Source organism: Scyliorhinus canicula, chromosome 15, assembly GCF_902713615.1.
Source record: "Scyliorhinus canicula chromosome 15, sScyCan1.1, whole genome shotgun sequence".
Taxonomy (NCBI): domain Eukaryota; kingdom Metazoa; phylum Chordata; class Chondrichthyes; order Carcharhiniformes; family Scyliorhinidae; genus Scyliorhinus; species Scyliorhinus canicula.
In genome coordinates, this window is record NC_052160.1 from 1,042,354 (window position 1) to 1,069,683 (window position 27,330).

The window sequence follows — 27,330 nt, forward strand, 5'->3', positions numbered from 1 at the left end:
CCCCCGTGGTCCCACCGAACCTTTTGGACACTAAGTGGCAATTTAGCATGGCCAATCCACCCAACCTGCACATCTTTGGACTGAGAGAGGAAACCCACGCAGACACGGGGAGAACGTGCAGACGCCGCACAGTCACCGAAGGCTAGAATTGAACCTGGGACCCTGGCGCGGTGAGGCAGCAGTGCTAACCACTGTGGCGTTTGAACAGGCATAAAACCAAAAGTGAAAATTCAACCTGCGACAAATATTAGGATGAGGTTTGTACAGATGATTGTAGCAGTTAAGTGTGCATCTGCTACTCTGTTGTGTCACATTAATGAATCTAAAATAAACCAGCGACCTGACTCTACATTGACCTGACCTCACCCAGAGCATACATCAATGAAGGTTGATTAGTCACACTGATCACGATGCCTAATTTACACTCCAGAGTTATTCTATTATGCTTCCGATATTGACCCCGGTTTGGCTCTCAGTGCTATAAGAATGACCTTATCCGTTCACCTCTGCTACAGCTGCCTAGAGACTGAGGGCTTGTCAGTGGGAATTTCCACCAACCAGGTGCTTCATCTAGCCTGGTGCCCTCGACGAGAAATCTGTGGCATCCGAGTAGGTCAGGCAACAGTGAGGTTCTCCTACTAGTAAGATTGAAGTATCTCCCTGAGACACAGACTAAAAACCAGGAGGTTCAAAAATATAAATCACATATGGTAGGCAAAATATATGTTGGTACATAGGAATGGGATAAAGAAAGAGATAAAAGAAAACAAACAGAAAAATTAAAAATATATTTTTTGATTTTGTTAATTTTCTTCAAATGAATGAGACCCCAAGAGTTAATTTTTCAGGACAACCAAGGTTATTCATTGGTAATTGTTGGTTAATGCAATTCCTCCTCATCTCTGTCTTAAATAGACAATTCCTTACCCTGAGATTATGCCCTCTGGTCATAGAGTCTCCCACAAGAGGAAACTAATTACATATTATTATTAGATTGTATTAATATATTTGCAAGGGAAAACACAGAACTGACAATGTAGCACTGCCACACCATCAGTAATATCTCAGACAGGCCATGGTTAGGAAAGAGAATTTAATCCTCTGTACCTCAAGATAAAGTTGTTCTTACCTAAAGCATTAATATAGCTTGTTGAAGTTACTTCATTTTCACTCCTGCAAACAGAAACTCTTTGATATCTCTCCTCTCGAATCCACCTACTCATCTCCTGAGAATTTGAGCCTGCAGTTTCAACAACGGACAGTTCATTTTCTTTGGCATCTAAAGTATCCAGAGCTAGCTTGCGTTTGGCTTTAGCTTCTATGCTGCTTTGTAGACTTGTTTCATTTTCTGAGGGTGTAACTGTGAGGTCCATTTGTTGTCTTGTATATTGAGTCTGCAGCAACACTGGAGATGGATGTTCGACATCATAGGATTTGTTAAGCTCAATAGGTGAACTTTGTTTGGCCTTCTCAGGCAGACTGCCAGTCTTATGGCCACTGAGCTTAAGTTCATTCTGGGTTTCTAAAGGCGGAGTTATTTCCGGATGATCGAGGTGTAATGGAGATGCTCTTTCCAAATCACACAAATCTTTCGGAATCAAGCTCCTCAATGGCACTTGAACTTCATTCCCAACAATGGCTCCAAACATTTTTATGTCAGATTTTCCAGAAGGTTCAGCACACAAAAACTGTGAGCAACTTTTTGTTGGAATGTCATGTAACCTTCCCAAACCTGCTGGAATATCCTGCACTTTCCCTTGATTATTTTCCATTTCTTTTTGCTTGACTGCTATTAAAGCTTCATTTGAAACTGCTCTCTTTATGCTATGATCACTAATATTCATTTTACCTTGCTGAGTCCCAGGCAGCCCTCTAAACTTTTCTTTTGGACTTAGCTCATAAGCATTCACTGGGTTATTAATGACAATGTGGGTGGATGCCCTGGGACGTCTTTGGTGCATTTTGGGACTGCGACTTGGTTCAGGGTTGGGCAGTTTAGCATATGAGCCCATTAAACTTTTAAGCAAGCTGTTTTCATTGGTCATCCAATCTTCATCTGAATCGGATTCTCTGGATAAACCTCTCATTATCTTTGCTGGAAAGTCTACTTTTGATGAACTGCATAAAGCTGAAGTGGGCAGACTAACTGCTCTCTTATCAGACAATTCAAAGCTTTCTCTGCTTGTAGAGGCAACTTGCGGCTGTGGAAATGACCTTGCACTGCTCGATTTGTCAACTCTCACAGGACTGGAGCTTTTGTTCGAAATCCTGTTCCTTTCTCTTTCCCAGTCATTGATTTTAACACCTTCATTTTCTTTATCAGAATGGCTTTCGTTTGCACCTTCCTTGGGAGCGTTTTTCCCATTGCGCCGATTTTGTTCCCGCTCTACATATTCTCTTGACTTTTTAAGCAGATTCTGAAGACTCATTGCATAGTGATCAGGAGATTCCTTGATAGGTGACATCACAGTTTCAGATTCTTCATTCTTAGGATCCACACAAACAGAAAGCCTGTCATCGGATTGGATACTGCAAATGGCTTTAGGAAGGTCACTTACTTGAGGGGAAGAAATAGACTTTTCAGAGTATCCCACAGTAATCTCTTCCTTTAATTTCAACAATGTCTTAGTTGATAGAACGGTACCATCAGGTTTGTCAGAACAGCTTGGGGAAAGTGAAGAACGGTCAGTATGCTGTGTTGTAGTGAAGTCATTTGTTGGACCAGGTTTTGTTGCCGGTCGAGTAAGAGGGTCTTTGACATATTCGGTGGTACTTGGCACTTGGCATACCTTCAGAAAAAAGGTTTTCAAAAATCAGGATCGACAAAGTAATAATGTTCTCCTCATTTGTAAAATATGTGTACCTGTAAAACAGGCAATTATATAATGCTATTTCCTCGGTACATTATTGAGCAGTTAATAACTGAGAAAAATTTTTAAAAGTGTATTTTAAACATCAGACAAAATTGATATCTTAGCCTTTCAAAAAAAAAAGGGTAGCCACTTATAATGATTATACGTAACCAGAAAGCAAGATCTTCAGTGAAACAGAGACTGCAGGAGGTCCATTGGAAGTGAAGCAGAAAGTTTAATGTTTGTTGGCAACCACTGGTAACGGAACCATTAAAATCCCATCTCATGTTTTGCTTTTGGTATCCAAGTACACAATTGTAAACAAAATAAGATAAGCCTTCTAAAGCAGTTAGGAAACAGGGAAGTATTTTTACTGTCTGTAATCATTGCCCCTTATGAATTGCTAACTGTAGGAGTAAAATTGGATTAAGGAAGAGAACACTTTATTTGCAATAACAAATAATTTGGGGAAAACAACTAAGTGTTCAGACGGCAAAAACAAATTTAATTACTACTTGCATCTGTCAGTCAGTCCAACTCTTTAAAAAAAAAAAGAGTTGTTATATCAGAATTCCATTGAACTCATGATTAACTCAATCATGCCAGTGCTGAAATGGCTCCATTATGAAGATGTAAAAATATTCATCATATAACCTGGGCAGGTAGGAGAGGAATCTGATGCAGGGCCTCGTCACGTTGGGTCTATGGTCTTTTATTAAAAGCACAGATGTATCAAAAATACTGGTGGTGGGCACTCACACTCATGCTTTATCACAGAAAGATGATTGGCAGGATGACCGTGTCCACCGGAAACAGGATACAGTAATATTTTGAGACATCACCAGATTAGTCAACCAAATGCCAGACAAACAGTCCAGAGAATGCAACGTTAAATCCCAGCATGGCAATTAGAGAATTTGGAAATATTCTGAAATATAAATGACTGTGAAGTTGTTGGGTTGTCGCAAAAACTGAACCGGTTCACAAATGTCCTTTAAGGATGAGAAGCTGCTGCCCTTCCCCAGTCGAGGCTGTACATGAGTAAAGTCCTACGCCGAGGTGTTACTCTGAACTGACCTTTGAAGTAAGACGGAAAATACTGGATAAACCCAGGAGGTTTGGCAGCATCTGTAGACGGGTCAACGGACTCTTAACGTTAACTCTTTCTCTCTCCACAGATGTTGCCAGACCTGCTGAGTTTATTCAGCATTGTCTGTCTTTAATTCAGATTTCCAGCATACACAGTATTCTGCTTTTATCTGATCTCAATTGTTCCAAATGGCTAAAAACTAATGCCAGATGGACCCACTCAGCTGCAGACAGAGCATCAAATCACAACACAAAGGCACAATCTGCCCTGCCGCATCTGCATTAACAGCCGAGGATCGGGGACCAGGAACAAAGTCAAGCAACAACCTACCAGACAAACTCCCAATTATAGAACCAGAGAAATGTTAGTGCAGAAAGAGGCCATTCTGTCCTTTGTGTCTGCGCTGGCCAAAAAAAGGAGAAAAGCCTTTCATTGGAATCCAGCATCTGATCCATCACCTTGCAGGTTCCAACTCTGCCGATGCAGATCCAGGTTCCTTATCAATGAATTGAGCGTTTCAGCCTCAACCACCAAACCAGACACCACCACCCTCTGGGTGAAAACAACTTTCCTCATATCCCCTCTATCCTTCTACCAATCACCTTAAATCTATGCCCCCCCCCCCCCCCCCCCGCCCCCTCACCTCGAGGAAAACAAGAGTTTCCTGTCTACCGTCTAGGCCCCTCAATCAGGCCACACCTTAGTCTCCTCTGTTCGAAAGGGAAACACCCCCAGCCTATCTAATATCTCTTCAGCTGCTATTTTCAAGCCCTGGTAACATTGTAAATCTCCTCTGCACCCTCTCTCCAGAGCATCATGACCTTCCTGTAATGTGGTGACCAGAACTGTACACAAAACCCCAGCTGTGGCCTAACCAGGTTTTATACAGTCCCAGCATTGCACACCTGCTTTTGTATTCAATACCTCACCCAATGAAGGAAAGCATTCCATGTGCTTTCTTAACCACCTCGTCCACCTGTCCTGCTACCTTCAAGGACCTGTGGACATGCAATCCCAGGCCTCTCATTCCTCAATCTCTCAATATCTTCCCATTTATTGAGTATTCGCTTCCCATTCAAATGCATTACCTCATACTTTTCCAGATTGAATTCCATTTGCTACTTTCCTGCCCACTCAATCAAACCATTGATCTCATTCTGGATCTGACAGCTTTCCTCTTCACTATCAACTACACAGTCAATTTTTTTTGTCACCTGTAAATTTCCCAGTCATTCCACCCACATTTAAGTCTAAAATATTAATATATACACAACAAACAGCAAGGTCCCCAACACTGAGCCACTGTAAACCTGTTTTCTATTTGCAAAAATATGCAACGACCATTGCCCTTTGTTTCCTGCCAATTCCTGAGTCAATTGTGGATCCAACCTGACACTTTCCCCTGTATCTCCGGAGATCTGTGATTACTAGAGGCTTTACACAGTAACTTTATTGAAGCCTACTTGTGACAATAAGCGATTATTATCTCACTAACCTGCCCAGTCTGTCAGTGGGCCCTTTCCATATACTCAAAGCACAGAAAAGGCCCTTTGGCCCATCACGTCTGCACTGATCAAAAACAACAACCTAACTAACAGGTTTTAAATTGGCAATTTGGTACAGGGTTATGGAGAACGGGCAGGACAATGGAGTTAAGGCCAGGATGGAGTCAGCCATGGTTGAATGGCGGAGCAGACTCGACGAGTCTAATGGCCTAATTCTGCTCCTATATCAACAAACAATAAAGAACAAAGAAAAGTACAGCATAGGAACAGGCCCTTCAGCCCTCCAAGCCTGTGCCGACCATGCTGCCCGACTAAACTACAATCTTCTGCACTTCCGGGCTCCGTATCCCTCTATTCCCATCCGATTCATGTATTTGTCAAGATGCCCCTTAAACGTCACTATCGTCCCTGCTTCCACCACCTCCTCCGGCAGCGAGTTCCAGGTACCCACTAACCTCTGTGTAAAAAAACTTCCCTCGTACATCTACTCTATACCTTGCCCCTCGCACCTTAAACCTATGCCCCCTAGAAATTGACCCCTCTACCCTGGGGAAAAGCCTCCGACTATCCATTCTGTCCATGCCCCTCATAATTTTATAGACCTCTATCAGGTCGCCCCTCAACCTCCGTCGTTCCAGTGAGAACAAACCGAGTTTATTCAACCGCTCCTTATAGCTCACAGAACAATACCTTTCACTGTACCTCAGTACACGTGACAATAAATCTGATATGGTAATAAGCCATCGGTTCAATACCAAGAACGCCCCTAGCTCCAGATGTGGTCTCACCAGTACCTTGTACAGCTGCAGCAAGGCCTCCCGACTCGGATACTCCAACCCCCTTGAAATAGGGGACAACATTCTATTAACCTTCCCGATTACCTGCTGCACCTGTGCTAGCTTCCTGTGTTTCATGCACAAGTACCTCCAAATCTCTGTTGCAGCTTTCTGCAGTTTTGCTCCATTTAAATAAGACTCTGTTCTTTTGCTCTCCCTTCCAAAATGAACTTCACATTTTCCCACATATCCTACCGGTTCTGGGGGGAGGTGGGACTACTACAAATTGGATGATCTACACCTGGGCCGGACTGGAACCAATGTCCTTGGTGGTGTTTTTGCTAACGCTGTTGGGGAGGGTTTAAACTAATGTGGCAGGGGGATGGGAACCAAATGAGGAGGTTAGTGGACAGTAAGGAGGTAGTAACTAAAGCCTGTAAGGAACTAGATCATGAAGTCAGCGTGACTAAGGGGAAGAGTAGGCAGGGAGCAGATGATAAACGCAAAGGGACTGGTGGTCTGAGGTGCACTTGTTTTAATGCAAGAAGTGTAGTAGGTAAGGCAGATGAACTTAGGGTTTGGATTAGTACTTGGGAGTATGATGTTATTGCTATTACTGAGATTTGGTTGAGGGAAGGGCATGATTGGCAACTAAATATCCCAGGATATTGATGCTTCAGGCGGGATAGAGAGGGAGGTAAAAGGGGTGGAGGAGTTGCATTACTGGTCAGAGAGGATATCACAGCTATGCTGAAGGAGGGCACTATGGAGGACTCGAGTAGTGAGGCGATATGGGCAGAGCTCAGAAATAGGAAGGGTGCGTTAACAATGTTGGGGCTGTACTACAGACCTCCCAACAGCGAGCGTGAGATAGAGGTACAAATAGGTAAACAGATTATGGAGAGGTGTAGGAGCAATAGGGTGGTGGTGAAAGGAGATTTTAATTTTCCCAACATTGACTAGGATACACTTAGTGTCAGGGGTCTAGATGGAGCAGAATTTGTAAGGAGCATCCAGGAGGGTTTTCTAGAGCAGTATGTAAATAGTCCAACTCGGGAAGGGGCCATACTGAACCTGTGTTGGGGAATGATCCCGGCCAGGTGGATGAAGTTTCAGTCGGGGATTACTTTTGGAATAGTGATCACAATTCCGTAAGTTTTAGAATACTGATGGACAAAGACGAGAGTGGTCCTAAAGGAAGAGTGTTAAATTGGGGAAAGGCCAACTCTATCAAAATTCGGCAGGAGCTGGGGAATATGGATTGGGAGCAGCTGTTTGAAGGTAAATCCACATTTGATATGTGGGAGGCTTTCAAAGAGAGGTTGATTAGACTGCAGGACAGGCATGTCCCTGTGAAAATGAGGGCTAGAAATGGCAAGTTTACAGAACTATGGATGACAGGTGAAATTGTGAGACTAGCTAAGAGGAAAGAGGAAGCATACATAAGGTCTAGGTGACTGAAAACAGACAAAGCTTTGGAAGAATATCGGTAATGTAGGGCCAATCTGAAACGAGGAATCAAGAGGGCTAAAAGGGGTCTTGAAATATCTTTAGCAAACAGGGTTAAGGAAAATCCCAAAGCCTTTCATTCATATATAAGGGGCAAGAGGGTAACTAGAGAAAAAGTTGGACCACTCAAGGACAAAGGAGGAAAGTTCTGCGTGGAGTCAGAGAAAATGGGTGAGATTCTTAATGAGTACTTTGCATCGGTATTCACCGAGAAGAGGGACATGACGGATGTTGAGGTTAGGGATAGATGTTTGATTACTCTAGGTCAAGTCGGCATAAGGAGGGAGGATGTGTTGGGTATTCTAAAAGGCATTAAGGTGGACAAGTCCCAGGTCCAGATGGGATTTATCCCAGGTTACTGAGGGAAGCGAGAGAGGAACTAGCTGGGGCCTTAACAGATATCTTTGAAGCATCCTTGAACATGGGTGAGGTACCGGAGGACTGGAGAATTGCTAATGTTGTCCCCTTGTTTCGGAATGGTAGCAGGGATAATTCAGATAATTATAGACCAGTGAGCCTGACATCAGTGGTAGGGAAACTGCTGGAGAAGATACTGAGGAATAGGATCTCTTCCCATTTTGGGTGGATTGGTCATGATAAATTGCCCTTAGTGTCCAAAATTCTATGATTAACCTAGGACAAAAGTTTGGCACAACATCGTGGGCTGAAGGGCCTGTTCTGTGTTGTATTTCTCAATCTATCTATTTATTTGGAAGAAAATGGGCTTATCAGTGATAGGCAACATGGTTTTATGCAGGGAAGGTCATGTCTTACCAACTTAATAGAATTCTTTGAGGAAGTGACAAAGTTGATTGATGAAGGAAGGGCTGTAGATGTCATATACATGGACTTCGGTAAGGCATTTGATAAGGTTCCCCATGGTAGGCTGATGGAGAACGTGAAGTCTCATGGGGTCCAGGGTGTATTAGCTAGATGGATAAAGAACTGGCTGGGCAACAGGAGACAGAGTAGTCGTGGAAGGGAGTTTCTCAAAATGGAGAACTGTGACCAGTGGTGTTCCACAGGGATCCGTGCTGGGACCACTGTTGTTTGTGATATACATAAATAATCTGGAGGAAGGTATAGGTGGTCTGATTAGCAAGTTTGCAGATGACACTAAGATTGGTGGAGTAGCAGATAGTGAAGGGGACTGTCAGAGAATACAGCAGAATATAGATAGATTGGAGAGTTGGGCGGAGAAATGGCAGATGGAGTTCAATCCGGGAAAATGAGAGGTGATGCATTTTGGAAGATCCAATTCAAGAGCGAACTATACGGTAAATGAAAAAGCCCTGGGGGAAATTGATGTACAGAGAGATCTGGGTGTCCATTGCACCCTGAAGGTGGCTGCACAGGTCGATAGAGTGGTCAAGAAGGCATACAGCATGCTTGCCTTCATCGGAAGGGGTATTGAGTACAAGAGTTGGCAGGTCATGTTACAGTTGTATAAGACTTTGGTTCGGCCACATTTGGAATACTGCGTACAGTTATGGTCGGCACATTACCAGAAGGATGTGGATGCTTTGGAGAAGGTGCAGAGGAGGTTCAACAGGATGTTGCCCAGTATGGAGGGCACTAGCTATGAAGAGAGGTTGAGTAGATTAGGATTATTTTCATTAGAAAGACAGAGGTTGAGGGGGGACCTCATTGAGGTCTACAAAATCATGAGAGGTATAGACAGGGTGGATAGCAAGAAGCTTTTTCCCCCCCAGAGTGGTGGACTCAATTACTAAGGGACACGAGTTCAAGGTGAGGGGGGAAAAGTTTAAGGGAGATATGCTTGGAAAGTTCTTTACGCAGAGGGTGGTGGGTGCCTGGAACGCATTGCGGGCGAAGGTGGTAGAGGCGGGCACAATAGCGACTTTTGAGATGTATCTAGACAGATACATGAATGGGCAGGGAGCAGAGGGATACCGATCCTTAGAAAATAGGCGACAGTTTTAGATAGAGGATCTGGATCAGCGCAGGCTTGGAGGGCCGAAGGGCCTGTTCCTGTGCTGTAATTTTTCTTTATTCTTTGTTCACATTATACTCCATTTGCTCTCTTACTTAACCTATCAATATCTCTTTGCAAACTGTTTGTATCCATCTCACAACTTTCTTTTTCACCTATTTTTGTGCCGAGTGAAAATGTGGCTATAATACATTGGTTTCCCTCCTCCAAGTCATTAATATATCTATTGTAAACAGTTGCGGTTCCAGCACTGATCCCTGTGGAACCCACTGGTTACAGGTCACCAACCTGAAAAAGTCATTTATCCCCACTCACTGTTTCCTGCCCATTAGCCAATTTTCTGTCCATACCAGTATACTACCTCCAGCACCATGGGATCTTACCTTATATATATATTTATTATTGTCACAAGTAGGCTTACATTAACACTGCAATGAAGTTACTGTGAAAATCGTCACACATTCCGGCGTCTGTTCGGGTCACAGAGGGAGAATTCAGAATGTCCAATTCACCTAACAGCACGTCTTTTGGGACTTGTGGGAGGAAAATGGAGCACCCGGAGGAAACCCACGCAGACACGGGGAGAACGTGAAGACTCCGCACAGACAGTGACCCAAGCCGGAATCGAACCTGGGACCCTGATGCTGTGAAGCAACAGTGCTAACCACTGTACTACCATACCGCCCATTTTATGACTTAACCTTTTGTGAGGTACCTTGTCAAACGCCTTTTGGAAGTCCAAATATAGCACATTTACTGGTTCCCCTCTATTCATTCTGGTTGAGACATCCTCGAAAAACTATAATAATTTAGTCAGACATGATTTCCCTTTCATGAAGCTATACTGACTCTGCTCGATTAGATTATGATTTTCCAAATGTGCTGCTATTACTTCTTAAAATTGATTCCGACATTTTTCCAACACTAAATGTTCGGCTATTCAGCCGACAGTTACCTGCTTTTTACCTCCCTCCCTGTTTGAATAGGGGTGTCATATTGGCAGTTTTCCAATCCTCCGATACTTCTTCAGAATCCAAGGATTATTGGAAAATTACAACCGGTTCATTTACTATCTCTGTAGCTACTTGTTTAATTCCTGTTTAACCCCTCTGCCATTTCCTTTTTCCCCACCACTCTCCCCCAGATTTATTTTCTAAGGGGTCTATGTTCACTTTGACCTCTCCCTTCCTTTTTATATATTTAAAGAAACTCTTATTGTCAATTTTTACATTACTCGCTAGTTTGCCCCCAGTTTCTTATCTCTCTCTTATTATCTTTTTAGTCCTCCTCTGCTGGATTCTGAATTTATCCCAGTCTTCGGGGCTATCACTGACTTTTGACTACTTATGTTCTTTTTCTTTCAATTTAATAGCTCCTTAATTTCCTTGGTTAACCAGGCTTGGTCTATCCCACTCTTAGAATTTTTCCGCTTTACTGGGATATATTTTTGTTGAGTTATGAAATATGGCTTAAATATCTACCACTGATTGTCTTTCCTGCTAATCTGTCCGCCCAGTCCATGTTAGCTAACTCTATCCTCATTTCATTGTAATTCCCTTTATTTAAGTTAAACACAGTTGTTTCCAACCCAGGTTTCTCACTCTCAAACTGAATATTAAATTCTTTCATGTTATGATCACTAGTTCCTCGGGGATCTTTTTACATTCTTTTTACATTAACAAAAACTATTCTTTTTACATGCTCCTATTATTTGTTGATTTATATCTTTCCTAGTGTGGCTGCTCTTTGGGGGTCTGTCTATACTCTACTCCTACCAACGTCTTCTTTCCCTTGCTGTTTTTTCCCTCCACCCAAATGGACTCTAAATCATCAGAGTCTCGATCATCTCTCACAACTGTCCTCAGTTCATTTCATATTAACAGTGCTATTCCACCATCTTTGCATTCTCTCCTGTCCTTCCAAAAGGACAAATATCGCCAAATATTAAGTTCCCAGTTTAACCTCCCTGAAACCATGTCGCTGCATGTGCTATGAGATCATCTCCAGTTACCTCTATTTGCACCGTCAGTTCATCGACCTTATTCTGAATGCTTCATGCATTAATATACAAAACATTTAGACTTGTCTTTCTGCCATTTTTAATCATCCTAACTATGTCTGTGAAATATTCCATCTATGTGAAGATTCAGAATGAAAGAACGCTAATTATCCAGCCATATTTCTCCCTGTTTTTCAAATTCTTTGTACTCATTATGTGATACCAATGACAGGGACAGGAACATTTTAATTTGAGACCGCCAGTGTCAGCATTAAAGGTCTCAAGTCAGATTAAGTAGAATGAGAGTCCGGATAATGGTCGCATGATTTTTATTGCCACTATTGCTCTGCCCCAGCCCCACAAAAATACTACAGTAGCTGTGTGGCAATTATAATAATAATCTTTAGTATTGTCACAAGTAGGCTTATATTAACACTGCAATGAAGTTACTGTGAAAAATCCCTAGTCGCTACACTCTGGAATCTGTTCAGGTACACTGAGGGAGAATTCAGAATGTCCAATTCACCTAACAGCACGTCTTTCGGGACTTGTGGGAGAAAACCGGAGCACCCGGAGGAAACCCACGCAGACACGGGGAGAACATGAAGACTCCACACAGACAGTGACCCAAGCCGGGAATCGAACCTGGGACCCTGGCGCTGTGAAGCAACAGTGCTAACCACTAACCATGCCGCCCATTCTCCATTTCCCAGCACAACCACCCTTGGGGCTGCCATAAATGCCAGGCAGTTTGGAGTAGACCCTTGGTCTGGAGCAGGATTGAGCCTCCAAACTCACAGGAGGAGTAAGCCATTCGGCCCCTTAAGCCTGCTTTAGCAAGATCATGACTGATTTGATTGTGGCCGTTAACTCCATTTTCTACCCTGCTGCCCATAACCCTCGATTCCCTTGTTGAACAAATATCCGCTGAACTCAACCTTGAATATATTCAATGATCCAGCCTCCGCTGCCTGATGGGAAGAGAATTACAAAGACTGGCTGCTGTCTGAAAGAAATCAGTCTTAAATGGGAGACCGCTATTTCAAAACAATGCTCCCTTGTTCTAGATTCAGCCACCAGGAGGAATCACCCAGCATCAACCCTGCCAAACCATAAGACCATAAGACATAGGAGTAGAATGAGGCCACTTGGCCCATCAAGTCTGCTCTGCCATTCAATCATGGCTGATATTTTCTCATCCCCATTCTCCTTCCTTCTTCCCATAACCCCTGATCCCCATATTAATCAAAAACCCATCTGTCTCTGTTTTAAAGACACTCAGTGATTTGGCCTCCACAGCCTTCTGCGGCAAAGAGTTCCACAGATTCACCACCCTCTGGTTCCTCCTCATCTCTGTTTTAAAGGATCATCCCTTTAATCTGAGATGGTGTCCTCTGGTTCTAGTTTTTCCTACAATTGGAAACATCCTCTCCACGTCCACTCTATCCATGCCTCGCACTATCTTGTACATTTCAATAAGATCCCCATTCATCCTTCTAAACTCCAACGAGTACAGGCCCAGATGCCTCAAATGTTCCTCATACGACAAGTTCTTCATTCCAGGGATCATTCTTGTGAACCTCCTCTGGACCCTTTCCAAGGCCAGCACATCCTTCCTTAGATATGGGGCCCAAAACTGCTCACAATACTCCAAATGGGGTCTGACCAGAGCCTTGTACAGCCTCAGAAGTACATCCCTGGTCTTATATTCTAGCCGTCTTGACATGAATGCTAACATTGCATTTACCTTCCAAACTGCCAACTGAACCTGCACTTTAACCTTTCCGAAGCATTTCCCCATTTAGAAATTAGTCTATGCCTAGATTCCTCCTTCTAAAGTGCATAACCTCACACTTTTCCACATTGTATTTCATTGGCCACTTCATTGCCCACTCTCCTAGCTTCTCCAAATCCTTCTGCAGCCCCCTTGCTTCCTCAATACTACCTGCCCCTCTCCAGATCTTTGTATCATAACCCTGAAGGAATAAAATAAAATAATTCAGAGAAGATCAGGAACGACTGGGGCCTTAAACAGTGCACACTTTCTGCTTCTCTTTACCCGATTGGTCGGTCAATCAAACCCATTACTTCCCCCCCCATAGACAACCTGACTCAATTCTCCATTTTCAAACTGAGAATAACTTGCATTTATATACTCCTTTCACATAGTAAGATGGTGCAAAGGTCACGCAAAAGCATGATCAAACAAATAACGATACTGAGCCAAAAGGGATATTAGGACAGGTGTCAAAAGCTGGATCAAAGTGGCAGGAAAGTGTGGTGGGGAGGGTTTATTAGCGATTCTTTCCCCATCTTAAGCTGGTTTAATTTTAATTTCCAGATGAATATTCCCTATCTCTCTGGTGCTTGAATCAAGGAGGTAGAAAAAGTGCAGGTTAGTCTCCTTTGAAAGAATAATACTCTGAACATATTTTTTGGAACACTGTCCCAGGCTTTGTACAATCTGGTTTAAAACTATGACCATATGGCTTTTCAAATTAACATGCAAAGCAATCTTTCAGCTGCAGAAGGCGGAAGCAAGCAGATATTCCCCATTTCTAGCACATATTACACAAATGCCAAACAGAAGAAGTCAATAAAACCATTATTCCTTTTGCCAGGTACACTTCTTAAAATACACAGCCGCAACCATGGAATAAAATTGCACCCAGAATAAAATGGATTTCTCTGTGAATTTTCTTCCCTGCTTATGCAAACTGAACAGTGTCACTGCCTGGCATATTAGTGAGCTAGCTGTTGTCTTCTCTATATTTTATATATAATTTATTACTACGGAGCTTGAATTTCTGGGCATAAGCCAAAGCATTAGGGAAGCCCAGTCTGCCTGATATTAAAACCTAAAAAGCAAACAAAACACAAACTGCATATAGCGTCATTTCACAAACAGCAATGAGATCAATGACCAGGAAGCCTGTGTCGATTAAGGAATTAGTGCTGGTCAACACACCAGGAGAGTTCCCTGCCAGGGTCTTCATTTAACATCTTCTCCAAAAGATAGCAACTGTAAAAATACAGCACCCCCTCAGCCCTGCACTGAACGGTCAGTCAGATAAGTCTTGGGAAGGGCTAAACCCATCACTCAGAGGCAAGACTGCCAACACGGAGCTAAATCTGACACTGAAATAATCTACACTTTGTGCGTGACAGTAAGCCTCATACAATATAATTCATAAATGCAGCAAGCTATTTAATTGGACAAAGGAAAACTCATTATGAATTACAATAATCAATTTGTTTCAAATATCACAATAAGGAATGATGTGGAGATGCCGGCGTTGGACTGGGGTGAGCACAGTAAGAAGTCTTACAACACCAGGTTAAAGTCCAACAGGTTTGTTTCAAACACTAGCTTTCGGAGCGCAGCTCCTTCTTCAGGTGACTGGAGAGGCCTCTCCATTCACCTGAGGAAGGAGCTGCGCTCCAAAAGCTCGTGTTTGAAACAAACCTGTTGGACTTTAACCTGGTGTTGTAAGACTTCTTACTGCACAATAAGGAAGATACTGGAGCTATAAAGTCTCCTCTGAACTTCTGATTTTACTCTGCCATTTTTAAATTTTTGTTAAAAATCCATTAAAGTAAACAAAGATACTATTAACTAACCTGCACATTTTCAATAATTTCTTGGACACGGGTAAGTAAGGCGCTTTTCCTCGCTTTCTGCCGGCTAAGCTCCAACTCCACAGCTTTTTGTCTGTATTGCTGCATCTCCAGCTTCCTTTCAGTATTCACCTGCAACAGGAAAAATTAGCTTGATTCAGTTCAGTAGTGTGAAAGCTTTCAGAAAATCTGTACCTCATTATAGTGATCCAATTTCAAGCTGCCAAGAACTAAGCTTAACCAGAAGTACCTCCACTAAGTATTGTAAATACTACTTACGCACTCCACTAGTCAGGTGATAAGTAACTCAAAGCTGAAGCAAAGCTATCAAATAACCAGCCGAAGCTTAGTTGTTAATGAGTCCTATAAAAGCTTATGAGTAACCATTGCTCAGTGTGTGGTTTCCGATTTAAAAGACGCTGTGCTTACAAAATCCTCAATGACAAATTAAAGCAACCTGTTAGTCAAAGAACAAAGAAAAGCACAGGAACAGGTCCTTCGGCCCTCCAAGCCCGTGCCGACCATGCTGCCCAACTAAACTACAATCTTTAACACTTCCTGTGTCCATATCCCTCTATTCCCATCCGATTCATGTATTTGTCAAGATGCCCCTTAAATGTCACTATCGTCCCTGCTTCCACCACCTCCTCTGGCAGCGAGTTCCCGGCACCCACTACCCTCTGTGTAAAAAATCGTGCCTCGTACATCTACTCTAAACCTATGCCCCCTAGTAATTGACCTCTCTACACTGGGGAAAAGCCTCTGACTATCCACTCTGTCTATGCCCCTCATAATTTTGTAGACCTCTATCAGGTCGCCCCTCAACCTCAGTCGTTCCAGTGAGAACAAACCGAGTTTATTCAACCGCTCCTCATAGCTAATGCCCTCCATACCAGGCAACATCCTGGTAAATCTCTTCTGCACTCTCTCTAAAGCTTTCACATCCTTCTGATACTGTGGCGACCAGAATTGAACACTATACTCCAAGTGTGGCCGAACTAAAGTTCTATACAGCTGCAACATGACTCGCCAATTCTTATACTCAATGCCCCGGCCAATGAAGGCAAGCATGCCATATGCCTTCTTGACTACCTTCTCCACCTGTGTTGCCCGTTTCAGTGACCTGTGGACCTGTACACCTAGATCAACATGTGATCTGTGGATTTTAGACAGAGTTGATTAGGTTGTAACCACCGTCTTACGAGACAGAAGGCTGACAAAAAGGTCTTTAGGTTTGAAGGTATTCCAACCACATCAGACAAATCTAGCTTACATCTGTTACAATAGATTAACTTAGCAATAGCAGATACATTTGATTAAAATGCATCATCGTCCATAAATATGTTGCAAAGATCTTCCAGTTAATGTAGTCTGACTGAATTTTCTTCCACACAGACTGTAGGTAACTTACAATAGAACTGAGCACCCACAGGCTGTAGAAACTAAAAGAATGTGCCATTGTGCATTCATCCTTTGCCAATCTGCAGTGGTCTGCACATTGTCACTCTTCCTGCATCACAGAGGGATGGACACAATTTGTAAAAATGCAGAGAAATCCTACTTGAAACATCTTTTGCTTTGGTGCCAGTGGAGTAGCCAGCAAATTACTTCCTTTCTTTTCTTCGAATTTATGATACCTAATTTGTTGTTTTTTTGGTCAGGTGACAATAATCAAAGTCAGTCATACCAGAGGAGAGAGTGCAGCAATCCCGTGGAAGTAGATCACAGAGTTGCTCTTCTGCCAAATTGATTGTAAAGAATTATTTTCCATCATCTCAGCCTGAATCCTGTCTAAATGCCTCTTGCAGAAATCCTCGTATTCTTCCATTCTCACCCACTAACGTTTTCTTCTATAGTTGTACAAAGCTGTATGAAGAAGCAGATTAAAATGACGGAGATCATTGACACATTCCAAATAAACTAATAGTACAACTCCAAAGATACTTCACAGAGCCATTTTTCTCACCAATGACATATTAGAATTAAATCAAACTAAACCTTCATAAAAAACAAATAGTGAGAAACACAAAGTAGGTATTATCTCAGTGTGATGGCTGCAAATGAGAATACCAATAGTTTCATATAACTAACTCACCAAATTACCCAACCGGAATTTTTGTTATCTGCAACAAAATTGTACGTTTTCTTCAATTGTATTTCAGCCATTTTGAATTCAAGAGGACAATACAAATATTTACCCTATATGGTTTTAACAATGTTTTTAAATTACTGAAGCTAATTGCACTTTACAAAGCTGTGAAATTCATTCACATTTTCTCTCAAATCATTTTTTTAAATAACCAGATGATTTAAACGAAGATGCCCGTGAACAAGTTTAACCTTATTGGATCTACATCTCGCTCAGACACTGCATTCAGCAGTTTTTATTTGTTACAGTATTCTTTTTCTCAATGGTGAAAAGTCCTAGAATAAAACAAGATTTACTGAAAATCCCAAGTCGCGAGCACACCTTTATATAACACTTCATGACTTACACACTTTGCATCAGTGAGATTTTTAATGTTACCATCCAGCTGGTGTACAAATTGCAGATCCAACGATTAATTGCAGTTTATGCTGGTAATTACGTCACAGATTAACAGTGTTAATGCCCCAACAAGTTAAATACATGGGGGCTGTGAAAGAGGACGAGACGGGGCACGCGGGAGAGGGATAGTACGAGAAAGTGATAGTGCGAGAGAGCATAAATAATGGCCCCTGCTTCTCTGCTTTAAATTCTTTGTAATTTGGGAGATTAGCACAGTCTCTCAAGCCTCTTCTGGTTGGGTTTTACTACAATATTCAAAAGCAATTTAAATGAACTATCAAGGGGCCTATTAACTCAAAATTACATCAAGTGATCCTTGTTCTGCTGAACAAAAGAAATGTTGCCCAGACCTGCAAAGCACGAGTTTTTTTGCTTCTCAGTTTTCACTTTTAGGATTGGATAAAGAGTATTATTTAATACACAAGTAAATAGCTGATATTTTATTTGGTCTGGTCATGGATATCAGGATTGATACCACAAACTATATATTTTATTGATGGAGGGAACGATTTTTGATGACTGTTCAGGCACGAAACTGGATACAGAACTGGCTCGATTATAGAAGACAGAGCATAGCAGTGGAAGGGTGCGTTTGTGAATGGAGGGCTGTGACTAGTGGCGTTCCTTAGGGATCAGTGCTGGGACATTTTCTGTTTGAACTATATATATACATAAATGATTTGGAGGAAAACATAACTGGTCTGATTAGTACGTTTTAGATGACACAAAGGTTGGTGGAATTGCAGATAACAATGAGGATACAGCAAGATATAGTCGGTTGGAAAATTGGGCGGAGAGATGGCAGATGGAGTTTAATCTGGACAAATGTGAGGTAATGGATTTTGGAAGGTTTAATACAGTGGGGAAATATACAGTAAATGATAGAACCCTTAGGAGTGTTGCCAGGCAGAAGGATCTGGGTGTATAGGTCCACAGGTCACTGAAAGTGGTAACGCAGGAGGAGAAAGTAGTCAAGAAGGCATACGGCATAAGAACAAAGAATGAAGAACAAAGAAAAGTACAGCACAGGAACAGGCCCTTCCGCCCTCCAAGCCTGCGCCGACCATGATGCCCGACTAAACTACAATCTTCTCCACTTCCGGGGTCCATCATGCTTACCTTCATCGGCCAGAGCATAGGACCTTAGTTAGGCCACACTTGGAATATAGTGTTCAATTCTGGTCACCACACTAACAGAATGATGTGGAGGATTTGGAGAGGGTACAGAAGAGGTGCACCATGATGCCATGAGGAGAGGTTGGATTAGCTCAGTTTGTTCTCACTGGAACGGCAGAAATTGAAGGGTGACCTGATCGCAGTGCACAAAACTATGAGGGTTTTTCCCCCCCAGAATGGAAGAGTCAATTCTTTTGAACTCTAAGGATTATACAGCTATCCTGCTCAACATTTCCTCATCAGATCTGTGACAATCACTGGTTCGCACTGGGGGGGGGGGGGGCCTGAACGGGGGATTCAGGAGGTGTCAGCGGGCAGGGATTGATAAATTTGGTACTCTCTTCATTGAGGGGGGTTTCCCCGAGCCTGGAGGAGTTTGGGTTGCAGGGTGTGTTGGATCTCCCTGTTGTTTAAAATGTGAAAATGTTAAAATTATAAATGCCTCAATAAAACATTTTCTAAAAAAAAACATTTCCTCATCAGATCGCCCCTTCATCCCAGGAATCAACCTAGTGAAGCTTCTCTGAACTGCCAGTGCAAGTATCTCCCTCATTAAACCAGGAGAACAAATCTATACACAGTACTCTTGATGCAGTCCCATCAATGCCTTTACAAGTCTTGCCTACATTTATCTTGGAGAAGGCAACGAATGGAACTTTGTGGGTAGAGCTTAGGAATGAAAAAGGGGCAACCACATTGTGAGGTGTTTATTATAGACCCCCAGATAGTCAGCAGGAAATTGAGGAGCAAATATGTGCTGAATTCGCAGAGGTGTGTAAAAATAATAATAGGATAATTATGTTAGGTGATTTCAACTTTCCCTATATTATTTGGGGTAGGCATAGTGTTAAGGGCTCAGATGGAGTGGAGTTCTTAAAATATATACAGGAGAACTTTTTTGCTCAATATATAGAGGGTCCAACAAGGGACAATACAGTGCGGGACCTAATTCTGGGGAATTAAGCTGGACAGGTGGTTGATATGTTGGTGGGGGAGCATTTTAGTGATAGCGACCACAACATGGTGCAATTTAAGTTTGTTATGGGCAAAGAAATAGACAAATTGCAAAAAAAGGTTTTGGATTGGGGGAAAGAGTAGATTTTAGCAAAATAAGGCAGGATTTGGCCAAGGTAGACTGGGAACAGCTACTTGTGGGGAACTCTACAGGAAAGCAATGGGGTTGTTCAAGAAGGAAATGGGGAGGGTACAGGCCCAACATGTTTACTCTGGGGTGGTAGGAAGGAGTAACAGCTCAGAGAACCGTGGATGACCAGAGATATTCAGGATACGGTGAGAAGGAAAACAGAGGGTTTTAAACAGGTACAAGGGGAACAAATCAGCAGAGGCATTATTGGAGTACAGAATGTGTGGGGTGGGGCTTAAGAAAGCAATTAGGAGAGCAAAGAACGTATAAGAAGAAGCACTGGTTGGTAATATCCCAAGATAATATATCAATGGGAAGAGGATAACCAGGAAAGAGTAGGGCCCATTAGGTGGAGCTGCAGGACATTGGTCAGGTGTCGAATACATCAGATCCTTCTTCACCCATGATAATGTAGGTATGAAACTCAGGGGGAAGGGACTGTGAGGTTCTTGTGCAATTTGTCACAGGGAGTGACAAGGTATTGGAGGTGTTGTCAGGCTTAAAAGTGGACAAATCTCCAGGTCCGGATGATGGGAAGCGAGAGGGGAGATTGCAGTCTCTGACCCAAATGTTTAATCCCTCTCTGGCCATGAGGACTGGTTTAGCACAGGGCTAAATAGCTGGCTTTTAAAGCAGACCAAGGCAGGCCAGCAGCACGGTTCAATTCCCGTACAGCCTCCCCAAACAGGCGCGGGAATGTGGCGACTAGGGGCTTTTCACAGTAACTTCATTTGAAGCCTACTTGTGACAATAAGCAATTTTCATTTCAATTCATTTTCGGGAAGTGTCAAAGGATTTCACAACAGCAAAGGTGGATCCACTATTTAAAAAGACTTGTAGAGATAAGCCAGGGAACTACAGACCAGTGAGTATCATGTTAGTGGCAGGGAATATAAAGTCTGTCTGAAGGAGAATGTACCCCCACTTGGAGAGGCAAGATTTGATCCGGGAGAGTCAGCATGGCTTTGTCATAGGAAGGTTATGCCTAACAAATCTGATTGAATTCTTTGAGGTGACCAGGATGATGGTATTGCCATAAAACATAGGAGCAGAATTAGACCATTCGGCCATCAAGCCTGCTCCACCAACCATGGCTGATATTTTTCTCATCCCCATTCTCCTGCCTTTTCCCCATAACCCTGACCCCCTTATTAATCAAGAACACCAGATTTGTGCTTGAGATGCTGTTACTGACAGGTACAGACCGAGAGCTGGAAGGTGAATTAGACAGAACAGTTCTTTCTTAGAACATAAAAACTAGGACTAGGCAATTTAACCTCTCAAGTCTGTTCCACTGTTGATAATAATAATCTTTATTATTGCCACAAGTAGGCTGACATTAACACTGCAATGAATTACTGTGAAAATCAATATGAATCTCCACCGTTCTCTGCAACTCTTTAACCCATTACCAATTAAAAATCTGTCTAACTCCTTAAATTTACTCACTGTCCCAGCATCCACCGCACTCTGGGGTAGCGAATTCCACAGATACAAACCCCTTTGGGAGAAGTAGTTTTCCCTCAACTCTGTTTTCAATTTGCTGTCTCTTATCCTGAGACTATGACCTCTCATTCTGGAATGTCCCACAAGAGGAAGCATCCGCTCCACGTCTACTTTTTATCATCTTGTATACCTCAATTAGATCTCCCTCATTCTTCTAAACTCTAGAGTATCGGCCTAAACTGTTCAATCTCTCCTCATACGACAAACCCGTCATCTCTGAAATCAACCTGGTGAACCTCCTCTGAACTGCCTCCAATCCGACTATACCTTTCCTCAAATAAGAGGACCAACACTGTGCCCAATACTCCAGGTGCGGTCTCACCAATGCCTTGTGTAGTTGAAACAACCCTTCCTTACCTTTATACTCAATTCCTTTTGCTACAAATGCCAACATTCTATTTGCTTTCCTTATTATCTGCTGCACCTGCGTGTAACTAATGCATGAGGACACCCAGATCCCTCTGCATCGGAGCATCCTGACGTGTGTCCCTACTTAGATAATAAGTTGCTTTTCCATTTTTCTGACCAAAATGGATGACCTCACACTTATCCACGTTAAACTCAATCTGCCACATTTTGGTAGACTCTCCAACCTATCTATATCCATTTGTAAGGTTCTTATTTCCTCATTGCAACTTACTGTCCCACCTATTTTAATGTCATCTACAAATTTAGCTATAGAACCTTCTATCCGTGTATCCAAGTTGTTAATATAGATTGTAAATAGCTGGGACCCAAGGATCGAACCCTGAGGCATCCCATTGGTTACATCTTGCCATCCAGTAAAAGACCCATTTCTCCTGATCCCCTGCCTTCTGTCCGTCAGCCAGAGTTCTCTCCAAGCCAATAAGTTACCACTAATCCCATGTGATCTCACTTTGTGAATTAACCTCACCTTATCAAACGCGTTCTGGAAGCCCAGATATACTACATCTACAGGATTCCCATTACTCATTTGGCTTGTTACATCTTCGAAGAACTCTAGCAAATTAGTCAAACATGATTTACCCTTCATAAAACCATGCTGACTCTGATGGATTGTGTTTTGACTTTCCAAATGTCCTGATATTACATCCTTGATAATGGATTTTAACAATTTACCAACAGGTGTGAAACCAACTGGTTTGTAATTTCCTACATTCTGCCTCCCTCCCTTTTTAAATAAGCGTGTTACATTAGCACAACAGAAAGCTGCTTTAGTGACTGGAAGCCAGTGTCCAGTGGGATACCACTGGGATCTGTGCTGGGTCCCCTATTATTCATCATTTATTTAAACAACATAGACTATGTGGGGGGTAGGATCAGTAAATTTGCGGATGGCACAAAGATTAGCCGGGTGGTTAACAATGAGGTTAAGTGTCTTAGCAGGGAGGTAACATTGGAGTTGTATAGAACTTTGGTGAGGCCACAGCTGGAGTACTGGGTGCAGTTCTAGTCGCCACATTATAAGGGTGTGATTGCGCTGGAGGGGGCGCAGAGGAGATTCACCAGGATGAAGCCTGGGATGGAACCTTTCAGTTATGAAGAGAGATTGGATAGGCTTGGGTTGTTTTCATTGGAGCAGAGAAGAATGAGGGGCGACCCGATCGAGGTGGACAAGATTATGAGGGGCACGGATAGGGTTGATAGGGAGCAGCTGTCCTCCTTAGTTGAAGGGTCAGTCACGAGGGGACACATGTTCAAGGTGAGGGGCAGGTTATGGGGGGATTTGAGGAAAAACCTTTTTATGCAGAGGGTGTTGACGGTCTGGAATGTACTACCTGGGAGGGTGATAAGAGACGGATTGCCTCACGTCCTTTAAAAAGTGCCGGGATGAGCTCTTGGCATGTCAAGGCTATGGGCCAAGTCTGTTGAATGGTATTAGGTAGGTCGGTAAGTCAGGTGCAGATTCAATGGGCTGAAGGGCCTCTTCTGCGCTGTGATTCTGGTTCAGTGGGAGAGGGGCAGACAGTTCACTCCACAGTACACATGTATATCATTTTCACAATTACCTTTTCACACATGCTGGAGGTACAAAACTCTTTTTCAAAGACATGTGTATTGCACCTTAACTCATTCAGAACAGAAAAGTCCACCTTTAAAATTGCATATAACTTACATTTCCAATCACACTTTCCCATCAAACTGCAAATCATGTTTACGCATTACAGTCAAGACACCCAATATATTACAATAGCTGCAACAATGATGAATCTCTTTCTTACTGAAAGAACTTTCTCTGGCCATGAGACATATAAGCATACAGGTAGCAGAGCATGCAATTCCAGTGAGCAAAGACTGTGCCGTGTACTTGAGCACTGTGCAGAGCAGAGCAGGAAGAGGAAGAGCAAGCAATGCAGTGAAGTACAGAGCAAAATGAAAGGGGTGCATTGTGAGCAACAAAATGAGGAAGGCAAGGTCTTCTTTCTGTGTTGTCAATGTCTTTGATAGTCCTGATGTGACCATCACTGTGGTAAGGTGTTGCACTACTGCTGTAGTTCCAGGTCTACAATGCAAGATCAAGCTCAACAGTGGAATTCAGTTTCTTTTCATGTGCAACATTAATCTTTTTATTAGCTCCAGGAAAATTGGATCCAAGTGTGGGGATAATTTGGGGTATTTCAAGTCCTTTATCACGAGATTTTCTGAGATGCAATTTCCAAACTTTTTTCCCCGAATAGCTGTTTACAGACGCTACTCACAGCATTAAGAACAGTGGAACTGTTTTAACATCTTTAGTCTAACTTCAGCAAGTTGCTGGAACTCCCCTGAACAACAGGTGATCCCAGTTGGAAACAAGGAAGGCCTGTTGCCAGATGTCAGCAGTAAGAATGAGGGAGTAACAAAGCCCATCAGGATTCACACACTTTATTACAACCTAATAACTCATGAGGATGTATATACATGGACATCAGAACACCAAAGAAGCTCAACTCTATCCAGGATATTCCACAAACATTCACTCCCTCCTGACACCTACAAGATGCACCAAGGCTCCTCAGATAGCATTTCCAAACTCATGACCACTACTATCTAGAAGGACAAGGGTAGCAGACACATGGGAGGTTGGCCTCCAAGTCACTCAACATCCTGACTTGGAAATATATCACTGTTCCTTCACTGTTGCTGGATCACAATCCTGGAACTCCCTCCCTAACAGCACTGTGGGTGTACTTACACCACATGGACTGCAGCGGTTTGAGATGGCAGCTCCCCACCACCTTCTCAACGGCAATTAAGGATGGACTAGCGAAGCCCACAGCCCTTGAATGAAAAAAAAGGACACGGAGCTTCCATCACATTTCCACCTACATATATCCGTGAGTAAATAAATTACCAAACTCCTAAACGACCCTCTTATGGACTGACCTAATTAACACTATACTCTGTATGCTTCACCCGATGCCGGTGTTTATGTAGTTACATTGTATATGTTGTGTTGCCCTATTATGTATTTTCTTTTATTTCCTTTTCTTCCCACGTACTTAATGATCTGTTGAGCTGCTCGCAGAAAAATACTTTTCACTGTACCTCTGTACACGTGACAATAAACAAATCCAATCCAATCCACCGTTCGCTGGTCCCCTATCCAGCCACCCCCCCCCAACCCCCCCCCCCCACACCTCACCCACCCCCACCCCCCTCCAACCCCCACCAACCCCCACCCCCCCAACCCCCCCAACCCTAGCTCCCTTCTCGCTCCACAGACACTGTCAGACGGGCTCAGATTGTCCAGTATTTTCTGTTTCCAGAACCCGGACTAATTTGCTTTAATTTCAATTCCAGCGTTCAATTCCTTCAAGAAATGTCGAGCGGCAGAGGCAGAGTGGCAGGGGGGCAGCGACAGGGGGGCAGGGACAGAGAGACAGAGGGGCAGGGACAGGGGGGCAGGGGCAGAGGGGCGGGGGCAGAGGGGCGGGGGCAGGGGGGCGGGGGCAGGGGGGCGGGGGCAGGGGGGCGGGGGCAGGGGGGCGGGGACAGGGGGGCGGGGACAGGGGGGCGGGGACAGGGGGGCGGGGACAGGGGGGCGGGGACAGGGGGGCGGGGACAGGGGGGCGGGGACAGGGGGGGCAGGGGGGCGGGGGCAGGGGGGCGGGGACAGGGGGGGCGGGGACAGGGGGGGCGGGGACAGGGGGGCGGGGACAGGGGGGCAGGGACAGGGGGGCGGGGACAGGGGGGCGGGGGACAGGGGGGCGGGGCGGGGCGGCAGGGGGGCAGGGGGGCGGGGGCAGGGGGGCAGGTGGGGCGGGGGCAGGGGGGCGGGGACAGGGGGGCGGGGACAGGGGGGCGGGGACAGGGGGGCGGGGGCAGGGGGGCGGGGGCAGGGGGGCGGGGGGCAGGGGGGCGGGGACAGAGGGGCGGGGAGACAGAGGGGCGGGGACAGGGGGGTGGGGACAGGGGGGGGCGGGGGCATGGACAGGGGGGCGGGGGCAGGGGGGGCGGGGGCAGGGGGGCGGGGGCAGGGGGGGCGGGGGCAGGGGGGGGGCGGGGGGGGCAGGGGGGGCGGGGGCAGGGGGGCGGGGGGGAGGGGGGCAGGGTGCGGGCGTGCGGGGACAGGGGGACGGGGACAGGGGGACGGGGACAGGGGGACGGGGACAGGGGGACGGGGACAGGGGGGCGGGGACAGGGGGACGGGGGACAGGGGGGCGGGGACAGGGGGGCGGGGGCGGGGGACAGGGGGGCGGGGGCGGGGACAGGGGGGGGGGGCGGGACAGGGGGGCGGGGGCGGGGACAGGGGGGGGGGGGGGGACGGGGGGAGGGAAGAGGGGCAGGGGCGGGGGGCAGGGGCAGGGGGGCAGGGACAGGGGGAGCGCAGGGACAGGGGGGGCAGGGACAGGGGGCAGGGACAGGGGGGCAGGGGGGCAGGGACAGGGGGGCAGGGGCAGGGACAGGGGGCAGGGACAGGGGGGCAGGGACAGGGGGGCAGGGACAGGGGGGCAGGGACAGGGGGGCAGGGGCAGGGACAGGGGGGCAGGGGGTGGGGGTGGGGGAGACACTTACCCGGGTAGCCGGCAGCGGCCGGGATCCTGGCAGCCGCAAGGTGTCTGTCCGGGTCTGTGTGAGGGTGTCTGTCCGGGTCTGTGTGAGGGTGTCTGTCCGGGTCTGTGTGAGGGTGTCTGTCCGGGTCTGTGTGAGGGTGTCTGTCCGGGTCTGTGTGAGGGTGTCTGTCCGGGTCTGTGTGAGGGTGTCTGTCTCGGTGCTGCCGCCTCCCTCCCGCGCCGACCAAACGGCTCCGTCACCCGGCAACCGCCGCCCGCTCTGATTGGTCAGCGTTCAACTTCCGCTTCCGGGCCAGCCAGCCAGACAGTAATAATCACCCAGAGTAATCGATACAGACAGTAATAATCACCCAGAGTAATCGATACAGACAGTAATAATCACCCAGAGTAATCGATACAGACAGTAATAATCACCCAGAGTAATCGATACAGACAGTAATAATCACCCAGAGTAATCGATACAGACAGTAATAATCACCCAGAGTAATCGATACAGACAGTAATAATCACCCAGAGTAATCGATACAGACGGTAATAATCACCCAGAGTAATCGATACAGACAGTAATAATCACCCAGAGTAATCGATACAGACGGTAATAATCACCCAGAGTAATCGATACAGACAGTAATAATCACCCAGAGTAATCGATACAGACGGTAATAATCACCCAG

General features: G+C 44.9%; 1 protein-coding gene across 1 annotated transcript in view; it reads right to left on the reverse strand.

Moving 5' to 3' along the window:
* The window catches only part of LOC119978315 (centriolar coiled-coil protein of 110 kDa-like), a 64,072-nt gene extending 37,168 nt beyond the window's left edge, over positions 1-26,904 (reverse strand). The window contains 4 exon segments of the mRNA XM_038819854.1: positions 1,130-2,789; positions 15,307-15,435; positions 16,991-17,169; positions 26,658-26,904. Coding sequence (XP_038675782.1) covers positions 1,130-2,789; positions 15,307-15,435; positions 16,991-17,131 — 1,930 coding nt within the window. The 5' untranslated portion in view covers positions 17,132-17,169; positions 26,658-26,904.
* Between the last annotated feature and the right edge of the window lie 426 nt (positions 26,905-27,330).